Below are 15103 nucleotides of genomic sequence, written 5' to 3'. Positions count from 1 at the left end.
TGATATTATCGACTATATATATCAGGAGTTAAATTGCTGGTGCAGAAAGTGTAGTTGTGATAATTGAGATCTAGTTGGATTTATAACACACGAAAAGAGCAGGAAATCTACTGTAATAGAAAGTGACGATCGGAACATTGATTCCCCGTCCTCACACTCTTGATTCATTGTGTGGATGTTGTGAAAAAAGTCTTGGATTGCAAGCTTGGAAAATTAGATCTTCGTTGGTGACATTGACGAAATGAGGTTGTGATTCTGGAGGAATGTACGGGGATAACAATGGAAAAAGAAAATAGTTTGGAGTCCAAAGATTAGGATCAGGCACCCCATCTGTCACAGGCGGTCACACATGGTATCGGTCACCCTCTGATACATATGATACATACAGTGAGGAGAGGGCACCTTGACTGGGCTATTATGACTGGCTAAGAGGATAACTAGGGCTAGTTAGAGGAGAATTACTGAGAGCAGCGGGGGAAGCGATCTCCTTACACCTCTTTCATTACCTGTCAATGTTATAAGTAACAGAGGATTCTTGGGAGTAGACCGTTTGCTATAGATATAGTGTTCTGTATAACCCTGGTGAGAAATACCTGAGGGTTTCCCACCTGACTTCTCTCACCTGTACCTGTAACACCTGTGTGAGGGGATTATGAAAATACACAAGAAGACTTGGAAGCAATGCAGTTTCACTAATAATATCAACAAGTGTTGGAATTTCCAGTAGAGACCACCAGAGAAACTGTTTGAATTTGGGACTTGAAGCCAAAATTCTAGCCAGTCTTGTAAACTGTGTAATATATACTTGACCTAATGTCAGAAAACTAAACAGTTAGCAGTGGAGGATAAAAGATAATCAACGAAGGAGGACTTTTATCAAATTTGATGGATTACAATAACAGAAGGGGGAACAAATTATAACAAACCAATTATGTTCTTTCAGTTTTGGCTTTAGAAAGACTGAGTGTCAGAACATTAGCTTTATAGAAGTGAGTTCTGTTCTATAGCAGTTAGATACGCACATTTACAAAGGAAATTTAAACACTTCAATATTTTTGTGCTTTATCTATTCATTGATCTTTAGCGTGCATGTAGAAGTCAGTATCGGAGTATACACTGTACACATGCTAGCAAGTGAATTGAACAATGAAACACAATGTTTGTCTAGCTTCTGGTGGTACTCCACAACAGAACTCAAGTGGTACCCAAGTATCCCAATATGTGTAAAACAGCACATTCCCTTATTGACTTCCTTTGTGTTGAACACCCTAGACAGTGACCTGGAGTCAAGCAGGTCCTCGGCACCAGATTACATGGCACAGGAGCTTGTCACTGGCACTTATGGTCTACCCTTGTCTGGAGAGGGTATCTAACTTCCTCAAGTAGGGTTAATTCCCTCAGCAGCTTGCCAATAGGGTTTCTCTGAAGAGGTTTAAATCTTAAAACTGTGTGACCCATACAAACTAGAAGTTGGTTTATGATACTTTAAAATGTGTACACTTCAAATGTGATGAACAACATGTAAGAATGTGAATGTGAGAAAATTGAGCCGATTTTGTGGGTGAACGAAGAGCACGATTCCTTATTCTACACATTTATGGATGAAAGTGTGTGATCTTGTATTTCATACTTCATATACGCCGAGCAGAGCTTGAAATGAAAGCATTTTCATGAGCAGTGAATAACATTTTTTTTTTTGCTGAAGGAAAGAAACAGTTTTATCTCTTTACTGTGAAGTAGGCTGTGTAACGCTGAGAGAAGTTTGGCATGGTGGTGACCTGTATCAAAGAACAATGTAAAATGTGATCCTGCGATGGTAGACTTACTCCATAGTAGCTGAGAGCTGGCGATAGGGGCTGGACCTTTGACAGAGCTGCCGTGTCTAGTGGTTCGGCTTATCTTGGAGCGTCTCACCACCCCTTTCCCTGACAAGGAACTGTTGGTCTGTAGTGGAAGTTGTCGGACTCTTCAGGCTTCCTGCTGTTTGGCAGACCGATTGCTCTATTTACTTTACAGAATAAGTCATTATTTAGGTTTTACTTACCTTAGAACAAAGTCGGGAAGTTGTATTTTCTACCGAAAAAGGACGGATAATCTGGCTTCTTTGAAATAGAATTGACAAGTTTTCTGAATTGTACAATTGTGAATACATAGCGATTGGTAGATGATAAATATTTAAAAAAAACATTTTTTTTTTGGAGAAAATTAAGGATTCTGATAAATCTGACAACTTCATCAGACAAATCAGATATCCAGCAGGGTTACTTTTTGTGAATGTAGAAAATCTCATAAACGTGTTATCCAAGTTGCAGATAAGTTCGTTTACGTCTAAATAAGCAGCAACTAGACGGATGTAAACACGACTGGGAGGTTATCTGTATGATAGGTGTTCATCATTGGTGCAAACCTTCGATTTATTAGCCAGCAGTGTTTATTAGCTGTTCCTGCAGGCTGTCCAGGAGTAGCAGAATTATTGTCCATTGAAGTGGAACATTGGCTGTGTCCGTCTGTCTCTGGAAGGGCCATCGGGGGAAAAAAAGATTGTGATTGGATATTTAAATGCAGCATCAGAGTAATTTGTTGTGTCCTTGGTATCATTCCGGACTATAAAATCTTTCTGTTTGAAAGGAAATCTACCATGACATGTTTTAATAATTGTTATAGTGTCAGAGGTAATGCAGTGAATTAATTGTATGGATATTTCACACCAACTGGATATATACAGTAATACAAAAGATTCTCATATATGGAGTAATGTAGTTTTGTTATTACCAACTGATTTTTTTTAACAAAGATCTATGAATTTAGGATGTTGTAGTGAAGAATATTTGACATAAAAGTTTGATCTCGGCAACAGTTTAATATATCACAACCTGGGATACATTTCATATTCTGGTTTTGGAATCTGCCACACTAGCATAAAGATCCGTCACGATAATTTGTAACTTTACACAAGATATGAGCCTCTTTTTTGTCCTTGAATGACTTATGAGGGACGAGACGAGACGAGAGACTCGTTTTTATCGTGAAATGATCGGATATAAATCTTTGCCACAGCTGCTGATTACCTATATGATGTGAACTGGTGAAAACTAGTAAGTGGTGTTATGTCACATGCTGTACTGGTGTACGGGGATACATGTCTGTCAACGTTCGTCACTTGACGCTCAGACAATGAAAAACGTGATTGTCATCAGCAGATGGGATGCAGGAGCCCGGTGCAGCAGCATTGCCGTGGAGGAGCTGTGGCAGCGCTAGCACCAGTCAACAGTCTAAGGGGTGTAGACACTAGTCACACTCCCCTCAGGCTCCGTATCATCTGGACAACTCGTGTTGTACATATGGGGAGTCAACACTCTGTGTCATTACTCTACATCTGTTGATGTTTTCTCACATTCTTAATGGAAAGGTGATACACTGAACCGTGTGTATTATTTATCGTATCCAGATATCACAGGATTTCTACAAATCTTTTTATTGTGAGTTTTGTGTCTAAGAGTACGATTTTTAATCCTGACCATTTGGACCCCTGAATACCTGAGCCACAAAACAGTGAAATGTAACACCTTTTTAGATTTCTCGGAAATTCCTGGACATCTCATTGTGATTGGGGATGACATGGGATATATGGCTTGATTCTTCCTGAGACTGTTTTCTTTATTTCTGGACTTTATGGAATTTCCTTTAGATGAGTGAGATTCTCTGTCATCAGTGTTTATTAGTGGGATGTCCAACTCTCCAACAATAACTGGAAACTGCCACAGATTACATTGTATGTGAAAATTTATTATTGACACTCTGGAATAGGGATACTTTTATGAAATTTTTTGAGTATGGAATTCATACTTTGAAAAGTACTTTTTTTTCATTCCAGATGTTATTGTTCGGAATGGTTGAAAACAAAAACAAGCAACATATATGTGTTGATTGAAGATTGGATAAAAAATTAGTTTTTCCATAACAATTGAAAAGGATTCTATAACACTACATCTGAAGGGTTGTAGTACAATAATACATAATATTGTTGTAAAAGCATTGTGACAGGAACAACATTGATATTGTGGACCATATGATGTTTGGCTCCGTAACCACAATAATATTTAGATAGTGCAACATTAGGATTGTGTAACCTGGAATAGACCCATCAGCCTCATCACTCAGGTGAAACAACAAACGGATCCGACCTCAGACTGAAAACAATAGACAGCATGGATAGCCCTAACACTGTATAACAGGTCTACCCCGACATGTGTTTGTAATGTTCTGGATGATTGGTAGGTAATTGGTCACACTTGCTCCCTGACAGTGAAGTTAGATACACACACTAAAAACACTACCGGTCCTACTACCGCCCCTGGGGCCAGACTGCTGCCAGGGGCCACAGATCCGACTCCTGGGGTCACGTAATGGCCACCACAGCTGGCCGCTGTGGCCCAGTGGTACAGCAATGTGAGGTTGATTGATTGTGTTACGGTTAATATGTGTTATAGTTCAAATTAATTGTGTTGAGAGTGGATGGGAACCTCCCAGTGTGATCTACTGCCTTTTATATACACATACAGACCTACCAAATTGATACTGCGGTACTTGTAGTATTTAAACACATTTTATGATGATGGAATTTACTTGCGGTGGATCATATGATTAGCAGTACTGTGGATAATCTTGTTAGCACATCAGTGGATTATGTGATAAGATTAGCATAGCGTGGATAATCTTGTTATCGCTTGTTGGATTATATATATATACAAGCAAAAAATATGGATTAGTAACATGATTGATTTTTTGTGCTACATATATAATGAAAGTTAAACTCGCTCCATGTGTAATACATTCATTGGAGTACATTTATGTGTAGTTGGAGAGACAAAGGCTGGATAGTTGTGACCATTTGTGATCGGGAGGTTTTCACACCCCCAATATGGTGCTCCTACAGGGTGTGTCCACCACTACCCTGTCCAGCAGTAAAATGTCTATAAACAGCAACGCGTCGGACATGTCCAAGTGCAGTACATTGACCAAAGGGACCAGTGTTTCTGATATGTCTAAGACTAGCACCCTGACCAAGGGTATGTCTTTAGATATTGGCATAACGGACAGTTCTAAAACCGGCACATTGACCAAAGGTCAAGGCCAAGGACATAAATGTGATAAGAAGGACCTCAGCAAGAACTGCAAATGTCAAGTCATCTTCAGGCAGTGCAAAGGCAAGTATAGTTAAAAGTTCTTTGGTAGGATTACAGCTACTGAAACTGGATGTTATCAAAAAATGAAGTGTTACCTGATTTTTGTATCATATTTTGTCCCAAATCGTAAGAATTAAAGAACTTCTGTATCTGCTGTCTGAGATCAGTTTTAGGTGATGATTTTACGTTCATTTTATTCTGTTTTACCCCCATTATACAATGAATTAAGGATGTACCATTTTGCCAACTGTTTACATTACATTTGAACTTTGACCATTGACTTTTGAACTTCCATAGGCAAAATTCGCCGGTAAATGAAATCCAAATGTATAATATGGATATGGGATTGGATGATGTAGAATGTTTGACCTTAACGTTTGACACCAATATCATGATCTTGTACATGATTTCTTAGTCCCTTGCTTCATGTGCTGTGATCCTGATTTTAACCTTTTGACATTTAAATCCTATGGCTTTTGTAGACTTTCTTTGTAAGATCAGGTGGGTCAGATAGGACGGTTTATAGGAAGGATGCAACATGTATACCATGACCTTGACCTTTGCATTGTTATCCTGGCAAAATTTCGTAGTAGGTAGGATGGTTTAATTACTCTGATCATGACTTGTGACATTGTTGTTCTGACGTGGTTGTGCGTTTCCTGCGCGTTTTGGGGAATACGTGTTCTGACTTTGACCTTTGACTCTGTAATCCTGACACATTGCGCAATTCTAGGTGATAGAGGATTTTTATCTGAGGTGAAAGGTTTATCTATAGTAACGTGTGCTATGACGTCAGTGTGTTTTCCTTCATGGTGAATGAAATTTCCTCTTCGATAATGGTAATTAAATGGTCCTCTTAGTTAACACTTAGTACACCAGCTGAGGGAGATGGGGCATGAATTGTGAACATTTGAAAGTTTTCAATTGGATTCTGCTTTTGATATGTTTCTAATAGTTTTATTGCACTGTCTGTACCTAACTTTTATTATGTAGTCTCATCCATTTTAGCACATAACAAATGCTGCATTTATGGTCTATTGAAATATATCAAAAGTAATTTTGGTGTCTGTATTGGTGTCATATGTCATATTAAAATGAACCTGTTTCGATAGACTTGTAAGACCTGCTTGAGGAATATTCTATATTGTACACCGAGAGAAAAAGCTCAAATTCAATTATTTTAACAAGAAATTACAAAAGCTGCAGTGCATTGATTCTTGTAGTGTTATTTTGGAGATATAACAGATGCGTGGTCTATATATAAACACCTCATTCCCTAGCTATTATCCGGACTGGGAAGAAAAAATTAATTCTTGTGAAAACATGACATGTGCCAGTGATCTTCGAATCCTTCTACCACTGATAACTCAAGAGTACTGTAAGATTTATATTCCCTGATTAATCCTCGTAGATGTTTTTCACATGCAAGCTGGGTATATTCATTGTATGTAAATTCATTAGCTTACCCATCGCTTTCCAACATCATTTTCTCGCTTGGGGCTCAGAAATTATTTTTTCAAAATATCTTTTCCAATTATATTACTGATGCAAAGTCCTGTTCTGCGTGTGTGTTGAAGTGGAATTGAGCTATTATGCGATATCTATTCCTGTGTCGAGTAAATTGGTAGACGGAGGCCGTGTAATCCTGAGTTCAGTTATGATACCACAATATTAAGGGCTTAAAGCCGTATCTTTTTTGAAAATAATTACAGGAAAGAAAAAAATGCTGCTTTTCTTGTGGAGGTAATTGATACGTATCATTAATGAACTATGCATGTATAACAGGAGTTTTTGTCATTAGTGAATACACATTTATACATGTATAACAGACACTCTTTGATGCAGCTGTCTAGACTTGGCTCCATTGTCCACATCACCGTTTCATGTCGGTAGACTCCAAAGTTAACTTTTACGATTCTAGTATTTATTATTGTGGAACAGGAACAGATATTTATAACAAAGCTTTGTTACAAGACTGGAAAAAAAAAAAAAAAGTTGGAAGAAAGTGTACAATTTGCCTTTTTGAGTTGATTGTGCTTGGAAGAGATTTGTGTTCTGACGTAGCTAAACCTGTTCCCAAGGTTCTTAAGAGAATAGAAGAGTGATAGAAATTCAAATTATTTCTCCAGTAACAGCAGTACAGCAGACTATACATGTATTTCTTTACACTAGGTCTTATCAAGGGAAATAACTCTGGCAGACCTACAGCTGAGCTCATGCTCAAGTGCACCAGTATGCATCAAATGTATAAAAGTTTTTCAAAGCATGATTTTTTATGGGAGATCATGCTTAATAAACCATTATTTAAAACATTTAGAACTGTGTACCAAGTAGTGAGATAGTACTTCATGAATAATTGTTCAAAATTTTGTTTAGAACAGTGTAACATCATCTTTCTATATGGAATCAAACTTAGTAGTGAGATAATACTTTATGAATAATTTATTTAAAAAAATAAGAACTTTATACCATATTACTGTATCATCGTCTTAAACATAATTAAATTCCATAGTGAGTGTACATCCTTTTCTGATTTGTACTGTTTGTTGTAAGACTTTTGTTATGGTTACCATAAAATCAGGGGAGTTAACCTGCATTTACTTAATGTCTCAAATATACCTGTACTGCACATCTGTCCTTAATAGGATAAACATTGGGAGAGAAATAACAAAAAAGTGAAAACTAATATTTTGTTTTTAGATAGTTTATTAAATCTTTTTCTCAGATAATAGTTAAGTACTTGGATCATAACCAGACTCTTTCAAAGGGTGCATAAGAAATTAAATCATTATCTTACAATTCCTGTTTGAAGATGGGCAGGTCTGCATTATTTTTTTATTAGTAAATAGCTTCAAGAAAACTGGAAATCTGAATAATAGGAATGTTTTGTCTAAACTTTGTTTTGATCTTTCATTTTTTCATGCAGATTATAAGGCATTTGTCACAGATAATTTCCGGTTGTCAAATATCAGTAATATGAATGTTGCCAAATATGAAATTTCCAGGTGTTTGTATTCGTACATATACAAATTACATGGATTATTGTATGGTCGGATTGGTCGAGTGGTTAACACTTGGGCCTTCCACGCAGGAGGCAGGGGTTCAATCCTCAAAGTTGATGCACGCATGGAATATCAGAGAAAGTGTTTTTCTCCTGCCCACACAACTCCAACAACCCAGGTGGAGTATAAAATGGTCTGGGGTGGATGTTGCGGTATCTGAGATGTAGCATTCAAGTGAGGTGGCACTATAAAAGATGTTGGAAGCACGGTCCCACTACAAACAGAACACAATACATCTCCAGCACACAGGCAGGCATACACACATAGGGAGATATTAGCCAGGTGGCATAGGACTAGTAGATAAGGCAGCTCCTGCGAATTCCTCAAAAAATGATATCTTAATTGTATTAATTGTATATCTATGTACTGTAAAGCACTTTTAGAGTAGCCTATGCTAGCTAGATAGGGTGCTATATCAAATATTGTATATTATTATTATTTATTTATTGTTGCTCACCGAAAAGTTCCCAACTTCTCTTTATAAGTAACATGAATGTTCTGACTTTGGAAATTTTTGAATTTCTATATACAAATACCATTGAGAACAGGTTATATATTACTGGAAACCTCTAGATCTGGACTGGCTATATAAACTAATGTCTGAAGTCCACATAGCCGTGGAAGTACTATAATCTGAACCAGACGCAGTATGTTTACTGATGTATCGGTACAGGTGTATCCAATAGACATTGGTACATTATTGGTTGTTTCAGTTATACTTCCACACTGGTTTGACATGTGTACCGGATTTATTGTCTATAGAGGAATATCTTGCTGTGATCACTTAATGTAAAGATCATTGTATATCTGTTCTAGTTCGTCTTAAATATTGTTTTTACCTCTTCACTGAGGTAACACAACTCTGCCATCCTTGGTCACTGTAGACTGGCTGGGTATATAGCTGTTAGAGAGCCTATCTGTGTTAGTTACCATCTTGATGTAGGCGGACTCCCTCCCCACTAACACAAACTGACAGATCCGAGCTGTTTTTACACAGCAATATTTATATCTGACACACACAGATAGCTGTGTATCTCCCTCATTATCCCCCAGAATCTTCACAACCCTCCATCTTGGATTTACTTTGAATTACTCTGGCGAGCTCACAACTTGAAAGGCTGGGGGTATTTAAGGCCACACTGGCCTATCCATCAAAAGTAAGTACATGTACTATCTTTTGTAATGGCCCAACACCTCGGAAAGTCAGTATGTGTGTAAGAGATGTGGCTTTGTTTTAGGTAAATATTCAGGGTGGTGTTTATACTAATGTCAGTAACCTGAGTCATGCTATGATGCTATGTATATATCATGCTGATGACTAGCAAACTTTTGGTTTCTTAAAAATCTTGGAAGTAGAAATGAATCCGGTACAAGTATATTTGTGTGTCGTTATATATGAAGCACTGTTATACAGAATTTTGCTATAGACTGTTTACTCATTAAGCCAGTCATGGTGCTTTCACATGATAATATTCTAAATTGGTACTGCAAATCAACAAACAGCAGTCTCCTTTCAGTGGGTTGTCAATATTACAGTTTATGATTTTGACTACTGGATATTGTATATGGTTTTGAGCACTGTATATTGTATATGGTTTTGAGCACTGTTGTTGTTTATCATGGTTTTGACATTGTTGTTTCTATGGTTTTTGTTTTCTCTTACTCTCTATGACTTGTAATTTAATTTCTAAGGGTCAGTTCTGTTTTGGTCAGTAACATCAAGTCACTGATAATGGTACTTTGTAAATATTGTTCATGGGTCTTTCCTTTGTATATCAATTTTCCGGTCACATTTGCAACACACTATATGACCACACACAACCGTCATTTGTCATTTAAGAAATCGTCAACTCGGCTGTGTCACTTGCTTAATGTCAGTTCAAAATCCACTTAGTAAACTGGTCCTGTTTCAGTTTGGAAGTTGTTTCATCAACTTGTAGTCTCTCAAAGTTTGCTCAGCTTTTCTGCTCAAAGATGGCTCAGCTTTTCAGCTTCAAATTTGCTTAGTTTTTCTGCTGCATGTTTCCTTTGCTTTTCCATCAAAGATAGCTAGCTGAGCTCTTAATTTACTCAGCTTTTCTGCTTCAAGTTAGCTCAGCTTCTTGACTCAAAGGTTGCTCAGCTTTTCTGCTGAAAGACTGCTTAGCTTTTTTGCTCCAAAGTTTGATCAAGTTTTCCACTCAAAGTTTGCTCTGTTTTTCCACTCTGAATTTGCTCTGCTTCTCTGCTGTAAGCCTGAAACCCTATCAGAATCCAATTTAGCTACGGGTAAGTAATTTTTATCACATCCTTGAAAATATAGGTTGGTAGTTCCACATGAAAAATGGAAATCTTTTTGAGTAGTGAAGGAGATTTCAGTCCGAACCAAATGTTCTGAGTCAGTAACATGAGTGTTAGATATATTTATAAATATGTGTTTCATAGCTCCGGGTTCACGTAACATCTGGTTACTTAATTAAGTGAAATCTAGCACCTGCTTTACACTAACTCATCCTGTGTACTACACATAGAGACTCTTTTGGCACTATGTATAAGGGGCATGTAAGTTCAACATTTCAGCAAAAGAAAGTATTAAAATATTCCTTTGATTTTTTTTTTTTAATCCAGTTTTCATCATTTGGTGTTTCTTCATTATAAAAATAAGGGTATGACTTTTCTGAAAACTTCCGTTTTTCGTTTGTAAGCTTACCAGACTCTGATCACCAGTGTTGATCACTGGAGTTTTAGCTTGCCAGTGTGATGGTGCAGTTTGATAGAAGTTTATATCTGTTTGATCCCGGTCCTACTGGATGGTTAAGAATTCTGTAGATGTGCAGTATGTGGGTTGTATGACGCACACCATCTTAATCTGATAGCTGCTTGCTTCTGATGCTTTTCTTTACTCTGTTACTTTCAGGCTCCATTTAAGTTTTTGAAGCCTTTGTCTCTGTTCTCTTCTAACAGTCCTGATGTTTGTTCTTGGTTTTTTTTTTTTTTTTTTTTTTTTTTTTTTTTTTTTTTTTTTTGTGCTTCGTTAAAATTCTTATATTCATATATATATAGCCTTCTTCCATTTCTTCACCAATCTGTCTGTGTTCAAGGGGACCAAACAATGTGTGAAGGAAATTTGATCTGTAGTTAAATCTTGATATTGTATAAAGGACAGGTAAATACGTACCAGGTAAGTTGAATCCAATCAGTTGATCATCTTGTTTTATAGGCAGACAATCCTTTAAGCTGTAGTCTGTAAAAGTTATCATTTAATTGTTTTAATTCAGTTTTATTTGAACCTTTGTGTGTATCATTTTTGATCTTTGTTTTAATCATTCGCCTAGAAGAATCATGACCATTTTCCTTTAAATACCAATTAGTGTAATGGGTGATACATGTATGCTGCTCTGAAAATGTGGCCTGCATATATAATTACACTGGATCACTTTCCAAATAATGCGATGCTACTGTTTAGAAGAATTAGTATTTTGGCAGAGTACACAGGGATCTCTGATGTCACTAAGTAAATCTCTGAGGTATATAAATAAACAGCCTTTAGTGCTAGGTAATACGCAGTGTCATCCATTCTGTTTGTGTAAATTAATTTGTGTTATTTTGAGGTACCCCCCTTGATGTTTTTGAAATGTTCTTTATTATGTAGAGATTTAATGAAAAGTCAATATTTATTTATGTTTTGGGGCATCCTGTGTGCAAATATGTTTTAGAAATGGCCAAATGCAAGCTGTAGATGTGTTCAACATGCCCAAGTGTAGCTTTAGACTCATCCGAGATTTAGATATGTTTAGAGACTCCCAAAATTTGGATATATTTAGAGATGCCACAGATGTAGATATCTTTAGAGATTTCTCAGATGTAGGTATATTAAGGCTCCCCAGATGTAGATATATTTAGAGATTTCTCAGATGTAGGGATATTAAGACTCTCAACATTTAGATATATTTAGAAATGCCTCAGATGTAGATATATTTAGAAATGCCTCAGATGTAGATATCTTTAGAGATTTCTCAGATGTAGATATATTTAGAAATGCCTCTGATGTAGATATATTTAGAGATTTCTCAGATGTAGATATATTAAGGCTCCCCAGATGTAGATATGTTTAGAAATGCCTCAGATGTAGATACATTTAGAGATGTCCAAAATGTAAATAATGATGCCCCAAATATAGATATATTTAAAGACATGCAAAATGTAAATCTGGTCAGAAACATCCGGGATGTAGATGTGTCAGAACAGAAATGTTAAGAGACATCTCAGATGGAGATATATTTAGAGATGTCCAAAACGTAGATATGTTTAGAAACGTCCCCTCGATGCACACGCCTAAGAAGTCCCAGATGTACATGTGTTAAGAGACGCCCCAGATGTACATGTGTTAAGAGACGCCCCAGATGTAGATATGTTAAGAGACGCCCCAGATGTAGATATGGTAAGAGACGCCCCAGATGTAGATATGTGAAGAGACGCCCCAGATGTACATGTGTTACGAGACGCCCCAGATGTACATGGGTTAAGAGACGCCCCGGATGTACATGTGTTAAGAGACGCCCCAGATGCACACGCCTAAGAAGTCCCAGATTTACATGTGTTAAGAGACGCCCCAGATGCACACGCCTAAGAAGTCCCAGATTTACATGTGTTAAGAGACGCCCCAGATGCACACGCCTAAGAAGTCCCAGATTTACATGTGTTAAGAGACGCCCCAGATGCACACGCCTAAGAAGTCCCAGATGTACATGTGTTAAGAGACGTCCCAGATGTACCTGTGTTAAGAGACGTCCCAGATGTACATGTGTTAAGAAACGCCCCAGATGTACATGTGTTAAGAGCCGTCCCAGATGTACATGTGTTAAGAGATGCCCCAGATGTACATGTGTTAAGAGACACCCCAGATGTACATGTGTTAAGAGACGGCCCAGATGTACATGTGTTAAGAGACGCCCCAGATGCACACGCCTAAGAAGTCCCAGATTTACATGTGTTAAGAGACGCCCCAGATGTAAATGTGTTAAGAGACGCCCCAGATGTACATGAGTTAAGAGACGCCCCAGATGTAGATATGTGAAGAGACGCCCCAGATGTACATGTGTTGAGAGACGCCCCAGATGTACATGTGTTAAGAGCCGCCCCAGATGTAGATATGTTAAGAGACGCCCCAGATGTAGATATGTTTAGAGACGCCCAAGATGTTGAATATGTTATGAGTTGCTCAGCTCTTATAGTTTGACCTCCAGGAGAACTTTGTTAACCGATAGGGTCAGCTCTGACAAACAGAAACATTCCAAAGTGTGTTGTTCCTTTCTTTTGTCTAAAAGATGATGGTATCAGATGTGAAGTGTGTCGTTAGCTGAAAATGTTTTACGTCTCCTGACCCCCCTCCTTGATCCCCCTTAGTTACCCCGTCCCCTGATGTGTTTTTTCTCCCCTCCTCTTCCCCCTCCTCCTCGTCTGACTCCAGAGACACTAATGATCTCGCATTCTCAACTCCACACCTCCTAATCAGGTCCTGGACAAACTGGCAGCAGAAACCAACCATTTTGTGATACCATCTGTGGGACACATCTGTGTAACTTGTTATAAATGTACATGTCAACAAATCAAAAACCTTTTAAAATATGGAGATATGGAAAGCATTGGCGATGAGGGTTCAAAATTTTATGATTTATTTCAAATTGGAATGACATAAATACACATCAGGTTGTGGAAAGCCTTATTTAATTTCTAAGATAAAACAAGTCAAAGTTGATACAGACTTTTAAAATGTTAATATTTTTTAATTGACAAGGAGTTGCTTGATTTCAGTGTTATGTTTGTTTATTTCCTTTATGTCAAAGCCAGGTTTAATTGACTATCCCCCAACACTACAAGAGTTGGATTTATCTTTTCCTAGAGAATTATGCCTAACTTGAGGCCCAATATTGAATGAGGTGGTTTGATAGTAATTTTGACTCATTCAACCGTAGACCTGCCATTGAGTAGGTCGGTATGATGATAACTTTGACGGTTTGATTGCACCCATGCACTGACGCAGATGTACACATGCATCATGCTGGGAATATACACCCCAACTGGTGAGGCTGGAAAGGCACACGCTGGTACAGGGGCTGTTTGGCTAGCCTCATCTTCATCAGCAGTAGCACATGTAAACAAACAGACTTCCTACAGCCTTGTAAATAAGTGTGAATGGTTGAAGGTACCAGAAAGAAGTCATGATTGCGTGATTCTGACATAGCTGTAACCTCACGCCATCTTGTATTTTGCAGAGTTACCATTCGGCTGGGAGAAGGTTGAGGATCCACATTTTGGAACATACTTTATTGAGTAAGTATATTCTTTATTTTATCTCCGTAAAACTTATCAACTTGTATATCTTCTACTGGGTCGATGGTTTACTATTTCACCTACAGATATTTTTAGGTTTTATGGTAAATCTTTTTAAGTCTATAAAGTGCTGTCTGTATGAAAACTTTATTACATGTTTCCCTACCAAACTGGTTAACTCCATCACACAGTTTACTCGATCTGTGTTATGATAACTAAAAACAAAGTGTACACAGTCATTTCAATAGAGTACAAGTGTATAAGATTGTGTTGTATTTGGTTGATAGCACATGCATTCTTATTATGCCAAGTTTTGTAGAAAATTCTTGTAAAAGTTATGTTGAAAACATATGGCAAAATCAGTAAACCTATTTTTGTGTTGATCTGTGTCAGCAGGAGTAAAAACCTAAAACCCTGTTAGCCAACAGTTTATACCACGAGGCCTATAGTTTATACCACGAGGCCTATAGTTTATACCACAAGGCCTATAGTTTATACCACAAGGCCTATAGTTTATACCACGAGGCCTATAGTTTATACCAC

The 15103-nt window shown here is 37.6% G+C and overlaps 1 protein-coding gene across 10 annotated transcripts in view; it reads left to right on the top strand.

Annotated features, from left to right (window-relative positions):
- Nucleotides 1-15103, top strand: part of LOC110454501 (membrane-associated guanylate kinase, WW and PDZ domain-containing protein 3-like) — an 82652-nt gene that overhangs the window by 31711 nt on the left and 35838 nt on the right. For 9 of the 10 annotated variants that reach the window (XM_021504091.1, XM_021504058.1, XM_021504067.1 and 6 more), the window contains one exon: nt 14503-14560. In XM_021504091.1, coding sequence (XP_021359766.1) covers nt 14503-14560 — 58 coding nt within the window. Of the gene's footprint in view, nt 1-73; nt 5208-14502; nt 14561-15103 lie in introns of those variants that run through there. The other variant, XM_021504080.1, reaches the window with a different exon arrangement.

This window comes from Mizuhopecten yessoensis, unplaced genomic scaffold, assembly GCF_002113885.1.
Source record: "Mizuhopecten yessoensis strain PY_sf001 unplaced genomic scaffold, ASM211388v2 scaffold917, whole genome shotgun sequence".
Taxonomy (NCBI): Eukaryota; Metazoa; Mollusca; class Bivalvia; order Pectinida; family Pectinidae; genus Mizuhopecten; species Mizuhopecten yessoensis.
The sequence above is the reverse complement of the archived record's forward strand: the minus strand, read 5'-3'. Positions and strand labels throughout refer to the sequence as shown.